General features: G+C 38.0%; 3 protein-coding genes, 1 long non-coding RNA gene and 1 other non-coding gene across 7 annotated transcripts in view; 2 read left to right on the top strand and 3 right to left on the bottom strand.

Annotated features, from left to right (window-relative positions):
• The first annotated feature begins 872 nt into the window (after nucleotides 1-872).
• LOC105389742 (probable phytanoyl-CoA dioxygenase) lies at nucleotides 873-9,849 on the top strand. Of its 3 annotated transcripts, none has more exons than XM_048631261.1 (8): nucleotides 873-1,128; nucleotides 2,019-2,135; nucleotides 3,323-3,434; nucleotides 5,652-5,807; nucleotides 6,137-6,289; nucleotides 6,882-7,025; nucleotides 9,107-9,244; nucleotides 9,744-9,849. In XM_048631261.1, exons 1-8 carry the CDS (start codon nucleotides 1,115-1,117, stop codon nucleotides 9,795-9,797), a joined length of 888 nt encoding a protein of 295 aa, XP_048487218.1. In that variant the 5' UTR covers nucleotides 873-1,114; the 3' UTR covers nucleotides 9,798-9,849. The 3 variants fall into 3 exon arrangements, with proteins under 3 accessions (XP_048487218.1, XP_048487217.1, XP_048487219.1); XM_048631260.1 differs by lacking the exon at nucleotides 873-1,128 and adding an exon at nucleotides 1,392-1,494; XM_048631262.1 differs by lacking the exons at nucleotides 873-1,128; nucleotides 3,323-3,434 and adding an exon at nucleotides 1,394-1,494.
• On the bottom strand, nucleotides 8,025-9,032 carry LOC125490867. The gene is made up of 2 exons (XR_007267933.1): nucleotides 8,399-9,032; nucleotides 8,025-8,252 (listed from the first exon to the last, which is right to left on the bottom strand). It is a non-coding gene; the product is annotated as an uncharacterized LOC125490867 (long non-coding RNA).
• A 3,248-nt stretch (nucleotides 9,850-13,097) lies between the features above and the next one.
• The window catches only part of LOC105389162, a 60,121-nt gene continuing 47,863 nt past the window's right edge, over nucleotides 13,098-25,355 (bottom strand). The window contains exons 13-24 of the mRNA XM_048631266.1: nucleotides 24,517-24,640; nucleotides 24,095-24,203; nucleotides 23,505-23,709; nucleotides 22,914-23,143; nucleotides 22,265-22,456; nucleotides 21,219-21,366; nucleotides 20,385-20,495; nucleotides 19,476-19,581; nucleotides 18,916-19,172; nucleotides 18,447-18,613; nucleotides 17,434-17,840; nucleotides 13,098-13,287 (exon numbers count right to left, since the gene is read on the bottom strand). Coding sequence (XP_048487223.1) covers nucleotides 13,134-13,287; nucleotides 17,434-17,840; nucleotides 18,447-18,613; nucleotides 18,916-19,172; nucleotides 19,476-19,581; nucleotides 20,385-20,495; nucleotides 21,219-21,366; nucleotides 22,265-22,456; nucleotides 22,914-23,143; nucleotides 23,505-23,709; nucleotides 24,095-24,203; nucleotides 24,517-24,640 — 2,210 coding nt within the window. The 3' untranslated portion in view covers nucleotides 13,098-13,133. The remainder of the gene's footprint in view (nucleotides 13,288-17,433; nucleotides 17,841-18,446; nucleotides 18,614-18,915; nucleotides 19,173-19,475; nucleotides 19,582-20,384; nucleotides 20,496-21,218; nucleotides 21,367-22,264; nucleotides 22,457-22,913; nucleotides 23,144-23,504; nucleotides 23,710-24,094; nucleotides 24,204-24,516; nucleotides 24,641-25,355) is intronic.
• Trnar-ucg lies at nucleotides 14,023-14,095 on the bottom strand. The gene has a single exon. It is a non-coding gene; the product is annotated as a tRNA-Arg (tRNA).
• LOC119692442 lies at nucleotides 14,242-16,322 on the top strand. Its single transcript, XM_048631265.1, has 4 exons — nucleotides 14,242-14,601; nucleotides 14,877-15,094; nucleotides 15,555-15,622; nucleotides 16,245-16,322. The coding sequence occupies exons 1-4, from the start codon at nucleotides 14,504-14,506 to the stop codon at nucleotides 16,248-16,250; spliced, it is 390 nt and encodes a 129-aa protein (XP_048487222.1). The 5' UTR covers nucleotides 14,242-14,503; the 3' UTR covers nucleotides 16,251-16,322.

Raw genomic sequence — 25,355 nt, 5'->3', positions numbered from 1 at the left:
CATTTTAGATTTTTATAGTAAGTAACATAATACTATCAAAATAATACCATAACTGAAACTGAACTATATTTATACCAAAAATAGAGAGATTAAAATTAGTGTTCAGGCATAATTAAAGTTTGTGCAGTTGTAGTAGGTATGTAATGTTTGGAAAAATACAATTTACGTTATAAAAAGCTAGGTTCGTGGGACAAAAGAAACAATGGACGATTCATAAATATTACCCGACATTCTGGTCTAGAACATTTATTTATAAACAAGATCAGATTAAACGTTGTTTTGTGCACTTTAATTGGAATGTTTTATCATTATTTCACGTGGTAAGTCTGATTTAATTTGATTTTCTTGTAAGTTACCTAGGTACTTAAGTAGGTATCTAATTTCATTATACATAGGTACCTAGGGTTTTTTAATAATAATATAATGTATTGGAGTAAGGACCCATTGGTACCTAACTACTTCAATTATTTATCCCGCAATTACCTACGTACTGTTTTTATATCTTGTAAACCTGTGTCTAATGGTTTCAATAAATATGATTCGATTTGATTGGTGCCTTGCGTCTCGCATCTTCACAAAAAGAACGGTCATAAAAATATATACCTACGGCAGTGACGCAGCAATGGGGCCTCACCCTTAGAATTAATATTGGGAATGGAAAGGGTTTGCCACCGTGGAAAAACGATTAGCCAGTCAGATTAGCCTCATTCGCTGCCTATTAAGTTATTTCGTAAATACAATAGGCCAGTGAATTATAATGCATCTGAATGACAGGCATTTACAGTTTTTGTACCATTTACAATAAATGACACTTTATAAAAGGAGACACAGGAAAAAAAATGATCTCAGTTTGATCGTGGTTTGAGTACAGTTGGACCACATGTTAGGTAGATTTAACTCAGTATAGTGTTTTTATTTTGAATATTCTATTAAAATTAACAATTTTTGGGTGGAATATTATCCGTGATATTCCCGTTGCCAGGTCAATGTACCCAACGTACTCAGCAGCTTTTCTTATTGCACCTAGTCTGAAATCACGAAAATCGTACTTTGACCTGGCAAGGGCACGTCACTGATAAAATTGCACCCTGTTTATGCAGCCCATCTGTCTGCTATGGCGGGATATAAGTAAGTATTATACATTTCTTGATCGCATAATCATACGTAGTACTTAAGGGTAATTTTCAGAAGTATAGGTACCTACCTACCTACGGCTTATGTTTGTTTCTCAATTGGGATTTCCATGTTTGGTTAAAAGTAACCTTCCTAAAACCGGCAAATGAATTGCTGAGACTAGCATCACTTGAAACAGTTTTTAATGAGCAAAAACTAAAAATACATGCATTATAAATATAATCGGAAGAAAAACATCGTTATTTGCCATTCCGCCTCACACTAGTTTGGTCTCACTATTGTTCTGAATCATAAGTATAATTAATTGAATTATTTTAATTTAAATATGAACACGTCTTATGCTGCTATGGCCTCATGGAGGTAAGTTACACTATCAAAAACTGGCTTCCGAAAATCATAATATATTTTACTCATCAAACTTCATGACTTTCTCTAAGAAACATACCTTCATACCTAATTATCTTCGCAAATGCAGTGAACCGAGCCTTATGTTTCGATCTCCCATATAAAGTTTCATAACTATTCTGGCGAATATTTTAGGTACCTATGGAATATTGGTAGAATATTACTTTGGGAAAGTGACTAATTTTGATCAGGACACATCTTATTAGCTTCGAATTGTAAGTAAACGTAAAATTTTGTAACTATGTAAGTACCTACCTACTTTATATGGAAGATTGATACACTTTCTTCTTTTATTTAAATAAGAGGAAATATTACAATATATTATTATGAGTAACTTAAGCCTAATAATAAAGATAATAATTTCTTCTTTTAAGAAAAGTTAAGTAGTCATATTATATTAGTTTCTTCCTTACTCACTACCTACTCATGTTTGTGCTATTTAAGTTATAATATATTACAATATCCTTGTTTCACCCCAGTGTCCCGCAAGACGCGGAGTCCTACCCTCTATCGGAGTCTCAGCTGCAGTTCTACCGAGACAACGGCTACCTCGTACTGAGGGGACTCATCGACGCGCCCACCCTGGCGCACTGCAAGTGAGTTGGGTTGTCTACTGGCGCACTGCAAGTGAGATGTGTTGTCTACTGGCGCACTGCAAGCTAGTTGTGTTGTCTACTGGCGCACTGCAAGTGAGTTGTGTTGTCTACTGGCGCACTGCAAGTGAGTTGTGTTGTCTACTGGCGCACTGCAAGTGAGTTGTGTTGTCTACTGGCGCACTGCAAGTGAGTTGTGTTGTCTACTGGCGCACTGCAAGTGAGTTGTGTTGTCTACTGGCGCACTGCAAGTGAGTTGTGTTGTCTACTGGCGCACTGCAAGTGAGTTGTGTTGTCTACTGGCGCACTGCAAGTGAGTTGTTTTGTCTACTGGCGCACTGCAAGTGAGTTGTTTTGTCTATATATACCTGTAGGTGTAAACTGCTAATGCAGCTCGTACACCGCTAGGTGGCGACTTGGCTTCCCCCGCGCCGCACTTCCCATGCTATTAGACAATACACAGCTACCGTACCACCACCTACACATTTAGCAATCAACAATCCATTGTGAACATATAGCTGATATGTTAGTTAGTAAAAAAAAAGTTTTTTTTAATGTAAAATGAGCTAGTAGGTATGTTTCTTCCTGATGCTGAAACGGAAGCTCAGCTTGATGTTATGGTAGACCATAGCGCTGGTTTTCAGATACTATAATCTAGAGTAATCTAGACAAACAACATCACAAAAACAAATACCTACCTACCTACACCTTACGCATTTTAAGTTAATGTGGGGAATCTAATTACTTTTTATGATTTTTTGTGCTATGGATCTGATATGATTTAGGAAAATTAAAGTAAAAACCTGATTTAATTATAATTTTTTGCTAAATAAAGGTCATCTGAATATATCGCCAGCATATAAGGCGGTGTACCTACAAAATGTCTAGGTCTTGCGACACAGAGGGTTATCCTAAACAACTTTCGTTCTACGACTTTTGAAAATTAATGCGAATCGTATAACAAAAGGTGTACAGAATAACCCCCTTATTCATAGAGAAGTTACAATACGTTTTAATAATAAACTGTTTTGTCCCTCTCCGACAAAGAACAATTTGTTTCTTGACAGAGAGGGACAAAACAGTTTATTAGTTAAAACGTATTGTAACTTTTCTATGAATAAGGGGGTAAGCCTCTAGGTGACCCCTTATTGCAACAACCTGTATATCTTGCCCTGTTTGTGTGTGTCCAGAGAGCGTTTCATCGACATATGTTCAGGCCGCGTGGACCCCGGCATGATCACCGTCATGAAGGAGTTCTCGCTCAAAGACTCCGGCAAGACGGGGGAGGAACTCATTTATAAGGTAAGAACATGATGCACTTATAATCTACCAACCTACTTAACCTAATAACTCACTTGAGTTACGCCTGTCAGCCCTGTCTGAAAAGGCACCTCAGAAAAAAGACGTAGGATTTAAAAACCATAAGTTATTTTTACTTGAGAATGCTTTCGTTGACCACTTATATAAGGATCAATATAACACACAGTTTTACTATTTTAATTAATGTACCTAATTTGATTATTTATATCACACACACTTATAATAATCATTCAGGTGGACTGTGGACTTATTCTTAAAAGCGTGGGTACTAGTACTAGTTACCAGCCCAAAGCGACAGCAGAGAGGGTTGGAACTATTTGCGAACTCGAGCAAACATTATGGGCCTTACATTTGCCCAAGTAGGTAATCGATCCCGGCACTTACGACTCTGACTTAACCGCTAGTCTTCTACTAACCACTATACCTACCACAGCCGACACTCCAAATAGAAACACTCAAATATTCTACCTACGGCACGATTCAATTATTTCCTTCAAAGGTCATCCTTCTGTGCTCCTTAATAAATAAGGGACCCACCGAAGTGAGCTTTCCATTTTGATTAAATAAAGTCGTTCAGTGAAACACAAACCATTAAGCACAACGGCTGGGTTAATTTAGTTCTAGTGAACGTCTTGAGAATGAAGAAACATTTTATAATACATTTCACGATTCTCTTATTAAACTTTGTCTCAACAAACGCGTTATTCTGCGAAGAAATCCTAGAATTTCCTGACGATAGAGCTATAACTCTACAAGAACTGCAAACAACACAACCGAAGGACATCGTCGAATGCTTAGCGCATTTGGGCAAAGAACAACTGCCAATGGCGGAAGCCACTTACATATGGAAAACTCTAGTCCAATACTACGAAGGGGCAAGCAATATACCAGAGAAAGTCCTCATGCTACTTCACTGGGTCACCCCGGCGATACAACCGGAAGACTACGCGAATTTAACCCTTAGCAGCATCGATGTGGTCCAAAACTTCGGGCTAAACTACAATTTGAACCAAGCGCAATTGTCAGCCATAGCCGAAAGGGTCAGAGAAGATTTCGCTGGAAAAAATCCTGAAGATTACACGTATTATGACTTGACAGCGTTGCGGCAGATTCTTTGTGCGTTTAACCGGTCGGAGATTGAAAGGATTAGACCATCAGTTTATCGTGAGGCAGCTATTGTGTTGGGAAAGCTGGACCAATGTTCCACAGATGTGGTGCAAGGTTTTGCCACTTTAGCTGTGCAGCCGAAAGCATTTGGAGTGCCGGCTTTGTGGACGGATTCCACTATCGAGGCGGTTGGAGTTGTGGCCAATTATCTGCCGAAAGGAGAGCTTAGAGATCCTGAGTAGTTTGTGTGGTTGATAAAAATATACTTAAAAGAAATAAAAGTTTGTTTTAGATGATAGGTTTAGAAATTTAAATGCGTTAGTCCAGTATAAAACCGTATGAACAGTATAAAACTGCTAAAGAATTAAGTTAATAACTCCTAAGAAATGCCAGGTCCACTTTCAGATTAATGATGAGGCAATGAAGGTAAACGTGAGGTAAACTATTTATAGGTAAACAACTGTGAATATAATTTATCTTCATTGAGCCATTATTGGTCATTAATCAATCATCATTATCCATCAGTCTTTTATTTCAGGCAGTAGGTAATTAACATCATACAAACGATAAGACATAGCTACGTATTGAAGCGTAATTTTGAAAGAAAGAAAAAGAGTTTATTTGCCCACTGAACCTCCTGCAGTTTGACTGGTAGAAAATGCATTTAAAACTAAGTCCACCTAGCCGTGTTGTAACGACTGTCACACATAAAAATGCAAACCATATAACCTAAACCCTACACCAACTTCTTAAAATATACCTTAGAAAATGCTTAGTTAACTATCTGGATACTTTGGATCGATGGTAGGAGGCTGCTAAACAGCTCGAGATACCACTGCTATGCTAGCATCCATCACTGGGCAGTTGATCACACTAGAGCTTCACTGCTGCAATTTCTCCATAGTCGGTTATCTAACCGATAGGGATTGGTTATCAATTAAACGTCATCTCCATATAATATTATTGATAGATGTGTTAAAAGTCAACCACTAATACCTGGTTATGCTCTAACCGACTATGGAGAATTTGGCAATTAAAGTTTTATTCATGCCTTTTGATCAGCTTAAAAGTTCAACACACCATTCCACACAGATCCAAGACGTCCTCTACGACCCGGTCCTCTACTCCTACTCGTCGCACCCTCGCCTAGTCTCCGCCGTGTCCAGCCTGCTCGGAGACAACCTGACCGCCATGAACAGCATGCTCATCAACAAGCCGCCGCGGACCGCGTGCCACCCGCCGCACCAGGTCAGTCGTGTAGCTGTGTGGAGATATGCGCTCCTGGTACTTTAGTTTCTTTTGTTGGCTTCCATTTCATAAGAAATCGTAGTGGGCTTATGTTAATCTATAAGAGCCTGGTATTCATGGTATTGGTAGTTGCTAAATCCGCATACTGGCATCCGCCAGCCCAGTTTAGTCCTTCAACTTCTTGGACTTTACTGTACGTTCTAGGAAGAAATGCAGATCTAAAATTGAGGTTCCTGCAATGACCTGTGATGTGCACAGACTCGTCGATTCTATATCAAATCCAATCCAGCAGTACGCAACTATAAACACCCACCTCTTCTCTACCCTAGGACCAGTACTACCTGCCCATCCGGCCCTCAGACAAGATCCTGGGCTCGTGGACGGCAATAGACCGCGTGGACCGAGAGAACGGCTGTCTGTACCTGGTACCAAGGTCGCATAGAGCCGGGGAGCTGTATGAACATGGGTATCCGCCTAATGCGGTGAGTTTTAGTGGAAATTTCATCATCGTTGCATTCATTTATGCTGTAGAGACTGTAATCCTCTAAGGGTCTGTCACAGGTCTAGAGTCATCATCGGCTAATAATTTTATACTGCTATAGATATAAGAAGGACTCTTCTATGGGAAATCACAGGACGAATCAAACAGATGAGAGGAAAATTAACCTTTTGCGACCCGTAGTGGCGCAGCGTGGGACGCCCTCCTGCCCGCTGGACTGACGACCTTAGGCGGGTGGCGGGTAGTGGTTGGATGAGGAAGGCCGAGGACCGAGTGTTGTGGCGCTCCTTGGGAGAGGCCTATGTCCAGCAGTGGATGACTATTGGCTGATGATGATGAATGATGACCCTTAGTGGCTATATCGCGCGAAACACAAATTATTCTCTATTATGTCTGATTTCACGGATTCCAACCGGTTAACCAATCACTATTTCAGACGGACTAAACATCTGACTTAACTTTATTTGAGTCAATAATAGGATCAAACTGAGCAAAACTATCGAGTTAGTCTTTGGACACAATATTCTTTAGTCCAATGTCCCTAAATAATGTCCTCATCTTCCATCTACCCACAGAAAGGCTCAACAAACCTGCTATTCCACGGCATCCATCGCGACGTGGCGCCTCTTCACAGCCGCCTCTACCTGACTATGGAGCCTGGAGACACTGTGTTGTTCCATTCACTGCTGGTGCACGGGTCAGAACCTAATGTGTCACAGGTGAGAGAAACTACTTCTAGACTGTTATGTGAGCCTGGTACTTTTGGTCAGGCATAGCATAGTAAATTACTTACGGCCACTGGTTCGAAATTCGAACTCAACTTGTGAGAAGTAAGGGTGCTGCGATCGATAGACCACGATAAGGGTGGTGGAATTAGGTTATGTGATCCTGGTACTTTTGATGCAGACGTTTTCATAAATATGTGCACACTTTCCCTTTTGGCTCTTCCTAGTAGGTCATGTGATCCTAGGGCGGCTTGCAAGAACGTCTTAAAACTCGATTTTGTTCAACTTAAGCTCAGTTTAAGCGTAAATCAGCAAAATCCTCTTGCACGATCTCGATTTAGTGTCAAATCTCGATTTAGGGAAACGTCAAAATTAAACCGGCAATATCTCGGTTTTACGCGTAAATCGAGATTTAACTTCTTTGTCAAATGTCAAAAGCAATCTTTGAAGTATTCTTTTTGGTTGTTTTGATGTTAGTAATTAGAATTTCTAGTTAACTTACTCGGTAATATCAAAAATGTTTGAGGCGATGGGATATGCTCCCAGCCAATGCCAGCACTCTATGCAGTTGCGGAAGCCTCCAGACTACGTCACACCTTATAGAGTGCCCTAATGCCCCAAAGTGCAGTCAAGGAGACCTGATGAAGGCCAATGACCTCGCAATAAGAGTAGCAAAACACTGGAGGAAGTTAGCTTAGTGCATTTACACGATAGAAGAAGAAGATCAAAAATGTATTACTCAGACGACGATAAAGAAATGATTGAATATTTGAATACCCCTTACTTTTATAGGAGGGTTAACTACTAAAATAACAGATTTGTTTCGTGCCTATCGAGATGATGAATTTATTAAAAGCTTTCGTCTTACAAAAAATACCACAACAATCTATATAGACCAACCTCCTCGTGCCTTACAGTCTGGGAACAATGCAAGAACTTCGCTGATCAATAACTATTTTGCAAGGTTATAGCGTCACCAGTACCAAACACCAGTTGATTTAAAAACATGTTTATTATTATTAATTACCACTGTATATTATATACCTAAATCTTAAAATATGGCTTGTTGTTTTATTTTGCTTGATGATTGTTTCACTTCAATGTTGTTTGGCATTCCTCTGGGGGGAGATTAACATCAGCCGACACCGTTTCCCAGTCTTGTCCATGGAGCTCCACTGTCTGAACTACAGACGCGTGTAAAACTTTGCTATCTAGGTATATCTGCAAACATAAAAATCCAGTCATAAAAGTTAGAGTAAATCACAGTACTCTAGCTACCTACATACTTTATTACCTACTATTATACAATTTATTGCCAATTTTATTTTGTAAGTAGCCATATGGCTAGATATAATAATAGAACTTACTTGAGATCTGCATTTTTTCACTTGAGTGCTGTTTTTTCGTCTTTGTTTTCAGGTTTTTGTACCTACCAGTAAATTCTCAGTAGTTCTGGGTACATAAGTGGTGTTGGCGTTATATTATTCTTTCCTCAGCATCTTCCAACTTCCAAGCCTTCTGTTTTTCGGCTACGGTCTAACCATCAGTTTTTTTTATTTTTAATTATGAAATTATATTTGTCTACGAGGTTACATAAAAGCATACTTTCGTCACATGTAAAATTGGGTGCCCGTTGGTGTTTTTTACCTTCCATTTTTATAATTTATCAATTAGGTATTTATATTTCGGTAACTGCACACGGTTGTTTGTTTATCAAGTGACAGTAACAGTCGGTGACTGGACTGACATGTGACGACAAGTATATTTCATTTCACCCAAAATATTAGCCTACTTCATTGGAAACTATCAAATTTTAAATCAAATAGTGTATAACGAATTGTATAGACCGAATGAGAAATTGAATGATATCATAAACTAGGTTTTGTTAAATCGTTTTAGAAAAACCATGGCGCAAGACAGTTTTAAATCGTTTTAAATAAAAATCAGTTTAGTGTTAAGAAACGTTTAGTAAAGCTATGCTTAGGGGTTCTTTTCTGCAAGCCGCCCTAGTGAGGGATAGTAGATTATTTAAGATTCTTATGATTCCTCATCCCAACAATACCCCAACCCCACAGCGCTACCGCAAAGCCCTATCCACCCACTTCGCGTCAAGCGAGTGTCGCTTCGTGGACACGCGGGGGACGCCGCAGCAAGTACTCACTGATGAGGTGGAGGAACTGTTCCGGAAGCGAGGCGTCGACTTCAAGTATACTGTGAGTTTATGTACCTAATTACTTACCAGTGTCCATTTCTGTGACCCCTATTATAGGTAGTAAGTGTAGATATTGATGTCGATTCTGAAGGCACAAATTTTACTTTTAGTGATGTCATGTCCTCTTTAAACTTTTAGTGCCCCAATAGGTACTCCAAGTGTGTCAGTTTCTTACACCACTATGGGAAGTGTATTATAAGTTTCTGTACCCCGCAATGTTTCAAGTAGGTATACCGTGATTTTCTGTAGGTACTTCAATATGTTAGGCATGCCCCTAGTATGTTATGTGCATAACTGTTTTGTATTTGGGGAGGAATATCTTTTATTTATTTTTATTCGTCGAAAAGTTTACAATTTAGATTTACGATAGCTGGACTTGATTTTGTCGTTTTAGAACATCTACTGACTAACATACTCACTGATCACACATTGTTGTGTCATGTTAATTCATTTACACCATGTGTTCAAATTAAGTATAAATACTATGTTTTTCGTTTCAGGAATTATTTCAACACAAATGCAGGCAAATAAAGGGAGTTAAATGTAATCTATAAAAATAACACTGAAGAAGTAAGTTTGTGATTTTCAAAAGTAGGTAAGTACTTTAAATGTAAATTAAACTGAATTAAATATTTCTTTAAATATACTTACGGGATTTAAATTGAAACATTTCAAGTTATTAAATTATTCCTTTATTGACATCTTAGGTAGGTACAGAATATAAGATATTGTTTCTTTTTATACTATAGAGTATAGATGTTCCTTTAAGTTACTATGAATGTATGTATGATGTTTGATATTTTAAAAAAGTATTTTTACATACAGAGTGCTGTAAAAGTCTCTTGATAATAAGTCTTTAATGACACTGTATTTTTTTAATTACGATCATATAAAATCTTTGATTTAAATCTTAATGGCGATATTAACTAATCTTAAGTACTTATTCCTTTATCTTTTACAATCTTAACTTAAGTATGTATTAAGTATTTATATCTAAAATCTAATTTTAATCCTATGTTACATTTTCTAATTAAATTTTAATACCCAATTTATTGAAAAAATATATAATAAGTAGATCACTTAATTACTTTCGCAAAATATACATAAAATCAAAAAGCTATTTACATTCTAAAATATATTGGCTTTATTTACATTCTGTCTCAGCAAAGCAAGGCATATAAATAGAATTTGATGTAATTTTTTACATAAACTGTGAAAAAAATATAACTTAGTATTAAAACTGTGACAAAGGACTAGATCTGTTTGGAAATCATAAAATAATATTAAAGAAGTAAACAAAAAAATATTAAATTTGTGACATTTTTCGTTGGTAACTAATAATTTAAAAATGAATTATCTTGCTATCGAATTCTCGTTCAAAAATCTGCAAAATTAAAATAAATAATATTAGTGTTTGTACAGGAGATGTATAAATAAAAAAAACAAAGCAACGTAACATAAAACATTATAAATTCCATCCCAAACCGATTCTAGCTACTTCAATAATTATGTGTTTACAATATCAATAAATTGGTTTAGAAAATTGTATAAAAAACACTTATAGTAGGTACCGACATATTTTTCCAATCACCACTATAAAAAAATCACATAATTATTACTTTAAAAGCTGCCAACACCCAACCCAACTAGAAAATGGTCATTACCTCAAACATCCATTAGGTTTAGAGTTAGAGGTGATGTAAGGATAGATTCTGTATGACATAATCAACATCTTTTATTCATATAAATTCATTTAAGTACAAAATTATTTTCAAGAACACAAAATCATTGTCTGTTTGGACGTAACGTCTCTCCCATTATCCTTTCTAATCCAGTCAAATCATTTGTTAAGCTGCTTTCATTAAAAATATAGAATGTAGTATATGAAAAATTCGTCGGCAACCGCAATTCATTAATATTACTATCACGATAAATTGTTGCAAATTTAATTCATCAATAACAATTTGATATTTGAATAATGTTAACAGAACTTGGAAAACTCTTTTAAAGTAAAAATATGTGTTAGAAAGTTTAACAAACTGTATTATTTCTTAATTAAATTAGAGAACTAAACTACAAAAAGCAGAAGTTAGGACGGTCAGAGCATGCCACAGAAACCAAGCCAATTGTATAAATTATGCACTAATTATATACTGTGAGAAGTAATAGGGTACCTAGGTAACCAACCAATCTAGAACTCATAGCCAGATAAGTGTGTCATACTCAAATAATTATTATAAATCATACCGTATTTAAATAACAAAAGTGAGTCAAAGTCGAACATGCTTGTATGTTTTGTAAAAAAGGCATTGTGCATATTAAAATAGTTATTAGTGCATAAAAGCGGATTTAAGTAAGCATTTTAGCAGGCAAAGCTTTGAGCGTCCCTTACATGATAATATATTTATGATTTATACTAAAACTATTAATTAACCTACTACATACAAAGTGTTAACAGCGTAGTGGGGTCGTTAAATGATATAAGATATCATTTGAAATGAAAGGGAAACCCCAAAAATTACCTAGGATTTTAACACTTTGTGTGTAGCTGTAGACTTATTTAAACACTGAAATCCTTAATAATTTTAGAAACCTACCTAATTCGATAAACTTCTCTACACAACCTATGAGTATAAATCAAATTAATCAATCTCAAAGTAATTATCCCCAATTTAATTTTAACTTTATTTACAATGCACTGCTTATATCTAGGCATCACTATTCCAAATTAAGTAATTATCTTTCTGTTACTGGCACATTTTGAACTATTTTCTTTTAAACTTAAATATTAACTAAGTAAACTATCCCATTTTAGCCTACGTTACCTTTACTTTGTGACATTTATGATAAATCTTTGAACTATTTTGTGATGTTTATTCAAATTAATTATCAGTTAGTACATCACAAGATACCAAAAATTTTAATTTTATAAACTTAATTAAAATATTATTGCACATATGGTCAAAACCCCTTCCATTTATCCAAATGATCATGCCTATCATCAACATATAATTCAATCGTCAATCATTCATTGGGGCCAGAATGTCAACCCCTTTTGCGGTTTAAAATCACAATATCTCCCTCTACTAATCTACATCTCTTCTCCCACCCTACCCCATCTCCCAATACTCCCTATCCCTATAATTCACGTAAACCCTGACTACTTCACCTTCATACTTCCTCTGGCTCGGAATGAGGTAGAACTCAGGCTAACATCCTATAAGATTCTATTATTCTCTTAACACTTTCTGCGTCTATCTTAATCTTTTTCTCTTTATCTCCCACCTATCCCTATACCAATAGCCTTCTCCTTACACTAATTCGTACCATTCACTTTCCTCTTAATCTATACATATAGTCCTCTCCCTACTCTTTCATCCCTCTTTCCCTCGGCATGAAGTAGAAGTCAGGCTACATCCCATAAAATTATATTATCCTGTTTCCCCTTTCTGCGTCTATCTTAATCTTTCTCCCTTTATCTCCCATTACTCCCTATGCCAAAAGCCATCATCCCACACTATTCTTACCATTATCCTCTCCTTAATCTATACCTATAGTCTTCTCCCAACTACTTTCATCCCTCTCTCTCCCACTACTCCCTATCCCTATAGTCCACATAGATCCTGACTACTTTACCTTCGTACTTCCTCTGGCTCAGCATGAAGTAGAAGTCTGGCTACATCCCATAAAATCATATTATCCTGTTTCCAACACTTTCTGCGTCTATCTCTCCCTTCTTCTTCTATCTCCCACTTATCCCTTATCCCTATCCCAATAGCATCATGCCACGCTATTCTTACCGTTATCTTCTTCTTAATCTATACCTACAGTCTTCTACCTACTCTTTTCATCCCTTTCTCCCTCTCTCTCCCTCTACTCCCTATCTCCCACTACTCCCTATCCCTATAATCCACATAGACCCTGACTACTTCACCTTCGTACTTCCTCTGGCTCGGCATGAAGTAGAAGTCTGGCTGCGCGCCGTCCGGCCCGCGCGCGCCGCGCGGCAGCGAGTAGGTGGCTCGGGGACCTTGGCCCACGTAGCTGGAAAGGTATTAAAAATTAGAAAGAAGAAAGAAAGATACATTTATTCGACACACTGGGACAGAATAATAAGACAGAAAAAGAAACAATAACAAAATAACGAGAATACTTAATACAGAACAAACAATACAAACAAATAAATTAGGTATTATTTTGATGACCCGTGGGGTAAACGAGTTCACGAACAGGTAAATGCAGCGCAAACATATTTTAGAAAGAAAGAAAACTTTTTTTTTGTCGTAAAATGAATACATTTTTGACGAAAGTCAACTAAAATGTAATAGTGTGGTTATGGTCACCCAAGAATAGTAGAATAGCCCTATTCTCCCATCGTCACAGGAGTAATGGAGCGTGCTCAGTATAGGTTTTGATAGTACACAAACATAAACTACGATAGTTGGGGCTGATGAAGATGAACAGTCACTAACATTATTTATGGCCCATTCCACGGGGAAAGAAATTTGATACAAACAAAAACTACCCTTATTCGAATGTAATAAGGGTTGTCAGATGTCTTTCCCTGTGGTATGGGATATAGTTGATTATTGTGAGGTACATATGACAACATGCCTAGTGCCTACCCAGTACCCACTCAACTTTTATCAAGGAAGAAAAAATAAGTAAACTAAACTTTTTTTTTAAATTACCTACATAAGTTTTTTTTATTAAACCAAAAATAATGTCGTCCAAAGTAGTCCAAACTATATATAAAATAAAAATATCAAAAGAATATTTCGACCGTGACAGGACTCGAACCTGCAATCTTCGGATCCGAAGTCCGACGCCTTATCCATTAGGCCACACGGTCATGTCTAATGCGGACGAAATAAGGCGTACATTTCCACGTAGCAATTCCGAATACAAAGGGGTGGGTCGGATGAATGAAAGAGGGTGCTTGCCTTTTACAGCCTGTTGCCCGAGCACAAGTTTCGATCCTCCGTTAACCAGTCTGGCGCAACTATCCTTGGCAAAAAATATGTATGAAACGTGCGCTGCCGCTTATGGCGGCTATATCTGTCTCGCTCTAACATCTCGTATCTCGTGACACTTGAGTGTCTGACAGTGACATAGCAACATTTCGTATTTCGTTCGTTAGTTACTTTTTGCTGAATTTCTTTAATATTGTGCAACTTAGTTTACTGGAGGTGAAATATAACTAATTTGCAAAACATTAAGACGAGACGTTTAGCAAGGTTAAAGTGTGTGATGTAAAACAATGCATTTCAAAGTGTGTGAGATTTGTGGCTTGAAAGCCGGTCGTGTTTTCGATCAAAAGCGAACATTTATGGCCAAATTTCCATTGGATGAAGAAAGGTAAGTAATAAAATCTATTGTTATTCTATTGGAGACACGGAACATATCAGTTGTTTTTGATTTCATAGAAATATCATGTAAATTAACTTGGTCCCATACAAAACATTAGTGCTGTACCTCATTAGTATGTGGGTACCTATCGATATTCAATTCAGTGCCGTCAGATAATGTACCATGCTAGCATTGTGTAGGAGTCTGAAATTTAACTGCAATAAATAGATAATGTAAGTGAAACGTTACTTAATAAATTAATAATTGGGTATTTATAAAAACAGGTGTAAAAAATGGGTCCAAGTTACTGGCAAAGAAGATTTAGCCTACGTGCCCATAGAAAAGCTGCACGGAAACAAATATATTTGTGGGAAACATTTTCGACCATCTGACTTCAAGAAGAAAAAGACCCAACTGAGAAGAAATGCTATTCCATCTTTACTAATTACTGTAAAACCATTGTCAGAGGAGATTTTGACGGGATTCCCACTACACATTTTTGGTAAGACTATTATTTGTACTTACCCAGTTATCTATGCTCATAATTAATCTGTCAGAGATTATTTACAAATGTGTTAACCATAACGCTAACTTGACAATAGAATTAACCGGCGGTTGGTGATGTTGAAGTGGTCACTGGTTTTATATCCATAGTAAAACTTGTTACTTATTTTGATATCCCAAGGTAAACATTGTGAGGAAACCTACATCATATTTAGTCCCTTTAGATATGTGAACCCACCAACCCACAGTGGGTGGACCACCGTGGTGGGAAATAGTCCAAGCTTGGAAAGGCAGTTTAGTCATTGGGGATATGCACCACACCACTCGAGAGGGCTAGGTGCTGGTAGTTACAACTCCTCAGAGAATAGAATAGAATAGTAGTTAGGTACACTATTATTTTCATGAAGTGTTAATTAATTGTTACTATAACTGGTTTTTTATCTATCTTCAACTTCCAGGGTCATCAAAGGCAGACCATTTTACCTCGGCATTGAAGTCATCCATACTCACCCGCCTCAGCACACCTGTAAGTAGAGGTTCGGACTGCGAGCAAGATGATAATGAAATATTGTTCGACTTTCACGATATTGTCTTTTTAAAAAAAGATAAAAAGGCCACTGGTGTTGAACAACGGAAAAAAACTGTTGTCGAGTCAACTGTGAACACTGATTTTCCTGAATTACATCTTCCAGAAGATTTTGATTGTGAAATAGAGGAAATGGAGAAAATATTTAAGAATTTTGACAAACAACCCACTGTTTATGTCAGCGGGTATTTAGCCAAAGTCCTGCTAAAAGACGTAAAGTGTCAAGAATGCATTAATGCAATGAAGGTGGATAACCTGAAACCAAACTCTATATATAATTATATAGCTTTAAAAGAATGGTGGGCAGAAAAGATATCACTCACATACCCCAGTATTCAACTTTGCGATGCAGTTGATACTGCTACCAAACAATTCGATCTGCAAGTGAAGTCTCAGATATACCTACGAAAAAAACATATGCCAGTATGCAATTACAATCATGTTTGCTGGTACAAACTTAACATGGATGTGCATCAGAACAAGATGGCCGAACAATTTTTAAGACGTTTGAGCCTTTTGTTAATTCGAAATGAGTGTCGAGTTAAGAATACATTGTTCGCAGAACTAGAAGACCCACTAGCAGACAAAATAAAAAAAGGGCAACAACATGGTGCTTCTAAGTAATATATTTTTCTGTATAATAAATGTAAATAAATGGTTTGAAATCAATCGTTGTCATTTATTATAAATATAGCTTTTAAATTCATAAAATTAAAAACTCATGTCTCAGTCAAAAATATATTTTAGGCGGTTTTTTTCCATTTATCGATATCGATAAATTTGGGACCGTGTAAGCAGCACTATTATTTGTTTTCATGTTGGCAGCAGTGTTTCCTGACAGAAGCTGTCACTGTCATAATTTCTGTCATGGTGGTACTGATTGCCAGCGCATGTTCATTCGTTCGTTCGTAGTTCATGCCAGTGTATGGCAGTCCCGTCTCTTAACGTAGTTTATTTGCTCAGTGCCGTTAACGTTGCGTATCGTTGAATCTATGCGATACCTAATTCGAATCTACAGTCGAAATCGATAGCATTGAATGCTAGCGTTGGCTAGGAGATTCGAAGGTTCGTTTAGAAACTGCTGTCTTAACCTTATTATATCCTAAATTTCGCATTTTTTTTTGTTTTTATTATGAAAATATTGTTGAAATAAGTGCTACTATTTAATATTATTTAATTAAATAAATAAACAAAGTGAAATTAAAATAATTCTATCAATTATTTTTAAAGGTTGTTTTAATTTTATATCGTATTATGAACAAATATGGACGTTTGTGATTGTGAAACCAATTTGACGTATAGATTCAAACAAAAACGCTAGCGATAAAATTTCGTTCGAATCTATGCGTCAAATTGGGTTCGTAATCGCTAAAATGTCAAATTTATATGGGCAAAGACTTTCGAATCTATACGCTTTCGATACCATAGTCGATAGGTGAATGAATTTCGAATCTATACGCTTTCGATACCATATTCGATAGGTGAATGAACGTCACTGTTATTTTTCCATATGTTTGTGTAGTATCGAAAATTAGTATCGAATCCTGTGCTCGCCCTACTGTTTGTGTTTGGTTAGGCATTGAAGTAATGAATGGGCTGACGTTTTTATCGCTATCTTTTGTTTACATTATCTTACGATTAGTTTTTTTTTAAGGAACCTTGTTATACTGGATGAAATCTCTTAAATCTACTGTATAAAGGCCAGTTAACTTATGTAGGTGTTAGGTAAGCATAACATAATAATAACTTACCCATACTGTCCTCGCGGCCGTTGCAGCGACCGCGTCTCATTATAATAATTATTCTGATGCCCGTTCTGATGGTGCATATTCTGAGGAACATTCTGAGCCTGATGCGGGTTGGGATGGCTATTCATATTGCCATGTCCATTCCTCGGCCGTCCCGTGGTCCCGTGGCCGTTTGGTGCCATTTTCTGTCCGCCATTTTGTTTTCCCTTGCCGCCATTTTGTTTCCCCGCGCTGGACGGGCGAGGGGGGGGCGGGTTGGTGGGTCGTAAGGGGGCGGTGTTGGGTCTGTCTCTGAGTGGAGCCGTGGATACGGTACTGTTGTATTTGTCGTCGTTCTCGAATGGTTCGAAGGCGTAGTTTGTGTTTGAGCTGGAGTAGTCTTTCCACGCTGAGTTGGGGATCAGTTGGTCCTGGGGAAGAAGGGAAATACGTGATTAAAGATCAGGTATGATTATCAAACATGTTTAAAACACACAACCACATTCAAATCGGTTCATTGTCCTAGCCAGCTTTCATGTCATTGAAAATACTTCAAACTAGTTCAAACCACCTCAATTTCACAGGGAAAACTAGTTACCAGGATTGCATAACAAACCATGTCTGCAATTAACCACTCCTTAATTTTCTACTACATTATTGCAGCTAAAAGTACCAGGATCACATAGCACAGTAAGAGCTAGCTTACATACCTTCCGTCCCCCTATTCGCTCGGCCGCGGCTCACAGTATACACAGCTTGTATCAGAGCCATCACTATCAGTGCGCAAACGCAGCCCACCACGATGTATAGCTTCATACTTGTCATTGTTACATAGCTACAGACACACAGTTACACATGTCAAACGTATAACAACCCTCTTTAAAGAACACAAAACACTAAGTTATACAGCAAAAATTACCAGGACTACATACCAGAACAAGAGGCTAGCAATCTGAAGAACCATTCCTAAGAAAAACACCACATGATATCTCCAAAAAGTACCAGGATCACATAGCACAGTAAGAGCTTAGGCTTACCTTTCCTCTATTCGCTCGGCCGCGGCTAACAGTACACACAGCTTGTATCAGAGCCACCACTATAAGTGCACAGACACAGCCCACCACGATGTATAGCTTCGTCTCGGCGAGGCCGAAGAATGTTCTAGCATTGCCGGCCGGCGGGTCGACTGGGCGGGATGATATCACTGGGGAATGGAAAGGATAGATTAAAGTATATGCAGGTTTGGTACTGATGAAAGAAGATAGCTTGATTGACAATAAGGGTGAAGTAGGTATATTTTTAAGGTTGTAGTATAAAAAAAGATATAAAGGCTTGCCTGCTTGAATTCTCTTAATCCAACTAAGCAGCAAAATTTTGAGGGTTTTGGATAGTTTATGTTTATGCACGAATATAGATTTTAATGCATACGATACATTGACTTTCAGTTGATAGGATATTTCAGTATATTTTTTTCGACTAAAGTGTAAATTTGGACTAAATACTCACAACTCTGAGGCTCGAAAACCAAGAAATCAGGATCAACATTCAGATTCCCAACTCTGCCTAAAGCGAGCGTATCTTTGACAGCTCTCTGCCATCTCTTCATACCAGCATCGGCCATTGTTGCGTTATCTGCCGACTGATCCACGGACTGGTCGAGTGAGTCCAGCGACTTGTCGAGCGATCGCGCGCTGGATCCCTCGATCATGTTTGATTCTATCGCTTTGAGGGTCATCTCTGCTATGATGGCTTTGGTTTCGTTTCTGTAAGATGATTTGAGTTGATTTAGTTGAGGTTTTATGGATGAGGAAAGCTGAGAACAGAGTTCTTTGGCATTCTTTTGAGATGCTTTTGCTTTGCACTGGATGATCAGCTGATGATAATGATGAAATTCTTCACAGGGAGACAACCATATAAAAACCATTCAAAAGCAGGGTCATGAACTGATTTTAAGTATTGCTGACGAGGTTTTGACGTTGACTGATGATGATGAAAAAGATGATGATAACAATGAAGATGATGATAAAATCAATGACAATTCACAACAAAACCACAAAAACACTCACTGTATAAACCCGTCGACCTTCAGATCGTAATAGCCAGGCTTCGTGCGCAACTCCTTGGCAATATTGCTGACAACAGTCTGACTCAGTTCATCAAACTCCTTGCTCCCTGAAAGAAAGAAAGAAAACATTCGTCGTAAAATGATTACTAAAATGAGTACTACAAACTACTTCCCATTCGGGAAAAAAAGGGCTCTTATTATATACCGATGACGACCGAATGGTGTAGTGATTAGTGGCCCCGACTGCTATGCCGAAGGTCCCGGGTTTGATCCCCGGCTGAGCATGACTCGACTGACCATCACTGTTACGGTAAAGAAAAGAAAAACATCGTGAGGAAACCTGCACATCTACATTCTTGATGTGTACCCTAAGTACCTTGTACTCGAAAACGGCGATTCGGCGCGCGACCTATCATGTGAGTACAAATGTACAGCGCGCAGCGAATAGCGGATGACTCGCAAGGGAGTCACGTCTGACTACCTACCCCTTCAGGGATTAAAGTCGTGAGCGTATGTGTATATGTGATGTTATTATACCTGCTATGGGGGGTTTGAAGATTATTTACCTTTTGTGCCAAGTAAGAATGAATGCAGTATAAGTATCCATTTCTACAGGTGTTGCAAAAAGGGCTAAGCCGAAACCTACATATTGTGAATTTTTAAATTCTGATTTTGTTTTTGGACTTGTTGCTACCTGGTGCGGGCTTGAAGATTGTTATCTTTTGTGCCAAGTAATAACGAACGCAGTATAAGTATCTATTTCTATAATGATGATGATACCTGTTAGCTTTGTGGAGATGTTGGGGTGTGTAGGTGCTTCAGTTTTTAGTTAGCGATATTCCTTCCGACTTTTTTTCTACTTCCATGAGTATAAGTAAGTATCTATGTCTATAATGATGAGTAAGTATACCTGGTGCGGGCGGCTTGAAGCTGTCGGCGAGGCCGGTGATGCGGATGAGCACGGAGTAGGACGCGAGCCCCGGCACCTCGGGCTCTGTGGACAGCTCCTCGTCTGTTGGCTCTGTGGACAGGGATAGGGGGTAAGATGTTATGTTATAAATAATAAGATATAAGGTTTAATTTTAACTAAAAACTGTTTGCTTGCCTATCGCATTGGAGTAGCTGTAATGAAAGGTTTTAAGTTATTAAATAAATAAATGTTGGGTTGTTGAAGTGTGAACAGAGTTTAAAGAAAGGGCATTTTGTTAAAACGAAGGCAACCGAAATTTGGATAAGTAGATCGTAATACCGTAATAATTAGTAAAATAGATTGATAATTTGACTGGAGAGAGGGGATAGGGGGTAAGTTAAGTAAGTAATAGTAGAGATATTGGAGCAAAAGATAAGATAAGATACCTACTCTTTAGTTTCCACAAACAGATAAAACATAGAAAATAAAATAAATAGTACAATAGTACATCCAGAGAAATTTCCAGAGAAAGAGCTGCCTATTATGATTTTTAACCCTTTTTTAATAACGGATGGAAGCCTGAAGTCAGCCCCAGACTCCTCGGAGGAGTACCGGGAATGAAGAGAGAAAGAGAGTTTAATAACTCGATAGGTTTACTCAGCTGGGTTTCCGTTCCGGTTTCGATAAAAAGTGGTTTGTGGTTTATGATATTTGTATTAGTTATGATTCTTTGTGAGAGCCACATATTTACTACTTTATATCCCGGTATTCCCACGGGAAAACTTTTAAAGGCTCACGAGAACAGCCAGCAGAACATAAACCCCCACAACTCACCCGGTCCACAAGCCTTGATGCACACCCTCTCTTCAGTAACAATAGGCGTCTGTAAATGCTTGCTGGTGCGCTTGTTGACGGCATCGAACGCGCCGCCCTGCACTATGAACATCATGTAGAGACATTGCTCGTCCGTGAACGCTAGGTCCTGTGGAGAGAAGATGGAGGAAGTAAATAATAGTTGTTGTGTGTGTGGCAAAGGGTGGAAAGTTGGTCATTGCAAAGAGGTGACTTGACAGTAACATGATGTTAGAACAGAATTCTTGAGGGTATTTTATTTCACAAAAGTGAACAGGTAATCGAGATAATTGTCAAGAAATTAGTAAATTAATAATTTCAATCTTGGTCGAATAGTCTGGACACATTTTCTGCGTAAAATCAGCGACAACTTTTGGATTTTCTAATACATAAGAAGTTAGGTTACCGTTAAACTTAGAGTAATCAAAGTTCTCAAAACACACACCAACAAGCAACCACCTCTATTTTCTTAGACGATGATCTTAATTAAACCAAAATGACTTACCTATACCTACTTATAATCGAACCCAATAACCCCTTCTTCACTCACCTTCTGATCCTTAGTATCCCGCTTCCTCACAAAGCTCAATGTAGTCACCCCATCTATCACACTGCCCGTATCTTTGCTAATATCCTGCTGTGAGTCCACTCGAGGCGCCGCGTAGCCGGAGACGAAGGTGTCCATCAAGAAGGGACTATTACTAATATCTTTTTAGTAACCCTCAAAACACAGACCAATACCAAAAAGTTCATATTCTGCACACGCTTTTTATTTTGTTACTTTATTTTACTCAGCTTCCGATCCTTAGTATCTCGTTTCCTCGTAAAGCTCAGCGTAGTGACTGCATCAATGACACTGCCTGTGTCTCTACTGATATCCCTTTATTGACTCTCAAAATACACACCAATCCCACTTCTTAAATCACCTTCTGATCCTTAGTTTCCCGTTTCAATAGCATGTTATCTTGTTGGCAACACAGTAACCCTCAAAACACACAAAAATCTCTTTTTCACTTTAATTTACTCACCTTTTGATCCTTAGTATCCCTCTTCCTCACGAAGCTCAGCGTGGTAACCCCATCTATCACACTTCCAGTATCTTTGCTAATATCCTGCTGACTGTCAACTCGTGGCGCCGCGTATCCTGAGACGAAGGTGTCCATGAGGAAGGGACGGCCGGAGCGCGGGTCCACCCAGCCGATGATCGCGTCTGTTTGGGACTGGGGAGAAGATATGGAGTGGGATTAGCAAGAATGAAAAAGGAATTATGTAGCAATTGTCTCGGAATAGGACCGCTGAATGGGTATAAACATTCACTCACAGCCTCTTCTATATTTGAAGTAACACCTAATCTATGTTATAGACATTCTTAAGATACCGCTAACTATGTTAGTGGAAAGTGAAACTATGCAAGATAAGCAATGTCAAATGTTTCATAATAATGGACCTATCCAAGGAAGGTCTACAGGTAACCTTGTGTCACACCACACTACATAAAGGTTGGAAGTTAATATGGTAACTATAAAACTTTACTTTAATGTATTGTTGGTCCAGTTGTCTACTTCACTGAGCTAGGTACTATACTAACCACTTCACTTTCCAATCATCTAGTAAATACAAGAAAGATATCCTTCAAATCAATACAAAAGCATCAACCTAACTATCAAAATATCTCACCATTCTCTTGTCCTGACTGAACCCAATACCGGTCCAGAACTTGGTATGCTTGGTCTTGACGGTAAACTTGACACTGTCCTTCCCTCGCTTCAAACCGAGATACTCCCACGAGGCGAGGTATTCACACGTGTTGTTCTTGATGTCACAGTTGGTTGGGAACCGCCATTGGCCGCCACATTTGTTGTTGTCTAGTGGGGTGACGCCGCCAGATATTGAGGTAGTTGTTTCTTCTGTAATTGGTTGGGGGAGTTGGTATTAGTTATACTTGATAAATAAATAAATGTGGGAACATATAAAAGAGTAGGTAATATAAATAAATAATAGTATAAAATTGTGCATTGTGCAATCGAAGACCACCAGCTACAATATCTGTTCAACTGCCTTTCAAAGTGACTTACATGAACTACTTATACAATTTATATGGAATAATTGGTAACACAAAACTGAGCCTAGCTAATTTTGAATTTGTAATACATGATGATTATTGATTATTAACGGTTGCAGAATCACAATCATTTCTCCCAAAGAGGGCCACAACCACAACCCTATATCCTAAATAGAAACCACATAAAATAAATCCACAAAACTCACCAAAGAAGTTAATACTAGCGACGCCCCTCTGCCCGCCATGGCCGTGGTACTTCAGCTCATCCTGCTTGTAGAAGTCTCTATTGCTGGCCTTCTCAGTCTCTATCCCGGCGGGCGGGGAGTGAACTAGCTGATGCGGCTCCTGGCCTCGGGCCCAGATCACGTGCATCAGGTCGTCGACGATGGAGTGGTCCGTGGGCTCTGTCGACTGAAAGAGATAGGGAAGTTAGAAAATAAGATGATTGTAGATACGAAATAAAATGTGTCAGACATAAGACTTAGATAGAGGATATTGTCACATTGAGATTAAGTGAAATGAGACACATACTTTTCATATAAATATTACATCCCTATTTGATTATTACAATTGGATCTGCTTGGTCTCAGGACGATAATATAATTATATGCAAAACTATCAATACTAATATTTGTCGATTCGGGAATAGTTATCAGAAATGTATATTTAGACGATACGTACCTGCCCATAATTACGAAAGCTTTCTTTATTTATTTGAAAACACAACATAACATTATAAGTAGATGAATTTTAGGTGTTTGCTGATACTGTTATCGGGTTGTAGTATAATAATTACCTTGAGTTTCTTTCTAAACATGATGGTGGTGACTCCGTTTTCTTCATACCCTGAAGATGCCGTGAGATCGTTGTGACCGCCCCAGAATGTGTCTTCGCGAGGTGTTGACCTGAAAACATTACTCATTTTAACTCCAACGTAGTGGTGCTGATCATATTTAACAAATCCCGATTATAATTAGGCAGTGTAGACAATTCATCATGTCCCCACTGCTAGTTCACGGGTCTCCTTCTAAGGAAGGGTTTTAGGCCTAGTCCACCACATGGGCTTAATGTGAGTTGGTGGACCCCAACACAAGCAAGGGTCTACACATTTATGAAACACATGACGGAGCCATAATCTCCATTTCATTATTGTTCAAAAGATGCATATTTGTAAATGATTAAAGTCTAATATTAAGAAGTTATTGATTAGGTGCTAACCTGTCTCTGGTGTAATAATCATTCACCCTGTGATAATTGCCCTTGGCCGTTCCGATGACTATGTCGGTACAGTCCATGGGATTGAAGTCGTATTTCGGACTGTATTCGTGAGTTGGGTAATATCCTGAAAAAATCGCAGCATTAGTAACTAAGTAGCCTATAGAATATGTTTTACCCCAAATTTCTCAAAGATTAATTATATTTGTGATTTGTATGTTACAGTAGAACCTTTGAGAAACGGGGTTAATATTAACAGAAGAATAGATATTGCAAGGAACAGAAAATAAAATGTAAAGATGACAATATGATAGGTACAGGTAGGTAATAATGTAATTATTTACATACACAACACACCAAAGGAAACATGAAATACAATGAACAGTTAAATGGTAGACGGGATGAAAACCAGAGAGAACTCAAGAGAGAACCAGAAAAGTTACAAGTTTGTAGGTACAGATGGGGAAAGGAAGGAGGTACAGGTAAAGAAATCACACATTTATAATTACTTACCTTTTACGTGGGTGGTCTGAAAAGTTTCCGACCTAACATAGATACAAGATTTTTTTTCTTAAAATTTATTTTTATTCTTCTACATAGCCTGTAAAACAGTAATTAGGCGGCGCCAAAACACGGATTTATTGCGCCTAAACTGCGCCAACAGAGCATTGGAAATGTTCATTCGAACACGTCGTTGGTCTGACGTTAGCAAACGCGGCAGCCAACGCGCGGACAGCCTTCTCATGCCTAAATCTTGATTTAATATGTGATAAACACGTTTTCTGGACATTTTCATTGCCTCTGCTATCTCTCTCACTTTAATTCGGCAGTCGTCTAACACC

Source organism: Plutella xylostella, chromosome 28, assembly GCF_932276165.1.
Source record: "Plutella xylostella chromosome 28, ilPluXylo3.1, whole genome shotgun sequence".
Taxonomy (NCBI): domain Eukaryota; kingdom Metazoa; phylum Arthropoda; class Insecta; order Lepidoptera; family Plutellidae; genus Plutella; species Plutella xylostella.
This window is presented reverse-complemented; position numbering and strand designations above follow the sequence as displayed.

What these genes read in the sequence shown, in the direction of transcription:
- LOC119692442 (XM_048631265.1), top strand. Translation starts at nt 14,504, where the DNA reads ATGCATTTCAAAGTGTGTGAGATTTGTGGCTTGAAAGCCGGTCGTGTT. An exon ending in TTTCCATTGGATGAAGAAAG is followed by an intron (nt 14,602 to 14,876) that starts GTAAGTAATAAA and finishes TTATAAAAACAG; the next exon opens with GTGTAAAAAATGGGTCCAAG. An exon ending in ATTCCCACTACACATTTTTG is followed by an intron (nt 15,095 to 15,554) that starts GTAAGACTATTA and finishes TTCAACTTCCAG; the next exon opens with GGTCATCAAAGGCAGACCAT.
- LOC105389742 (XM_048631260.1), top strand. Translation starts at nt 1,460, where the DNA reads ATGAACACGTCTTATGCTGCTATGGCCTCATGGAG. An exon ending in GCTGCTATGGCCTCATGGAG is followed by an intron (nt 1,495 to 2,018) that starts GTAAGTTACACT and finishes GTTTCACCCCAG; the next exon opens with TGTCCCGCAAGACGCGGAGT. An exon ending in GGGAGGAACTCATTTATAAG is followed by an intron (nt 3,435 to 5,651) that starts GTAAGAACATGA and finishes CATTCCACACAG; the next exon opens with ATCCAAGACGTCCTCTACGA.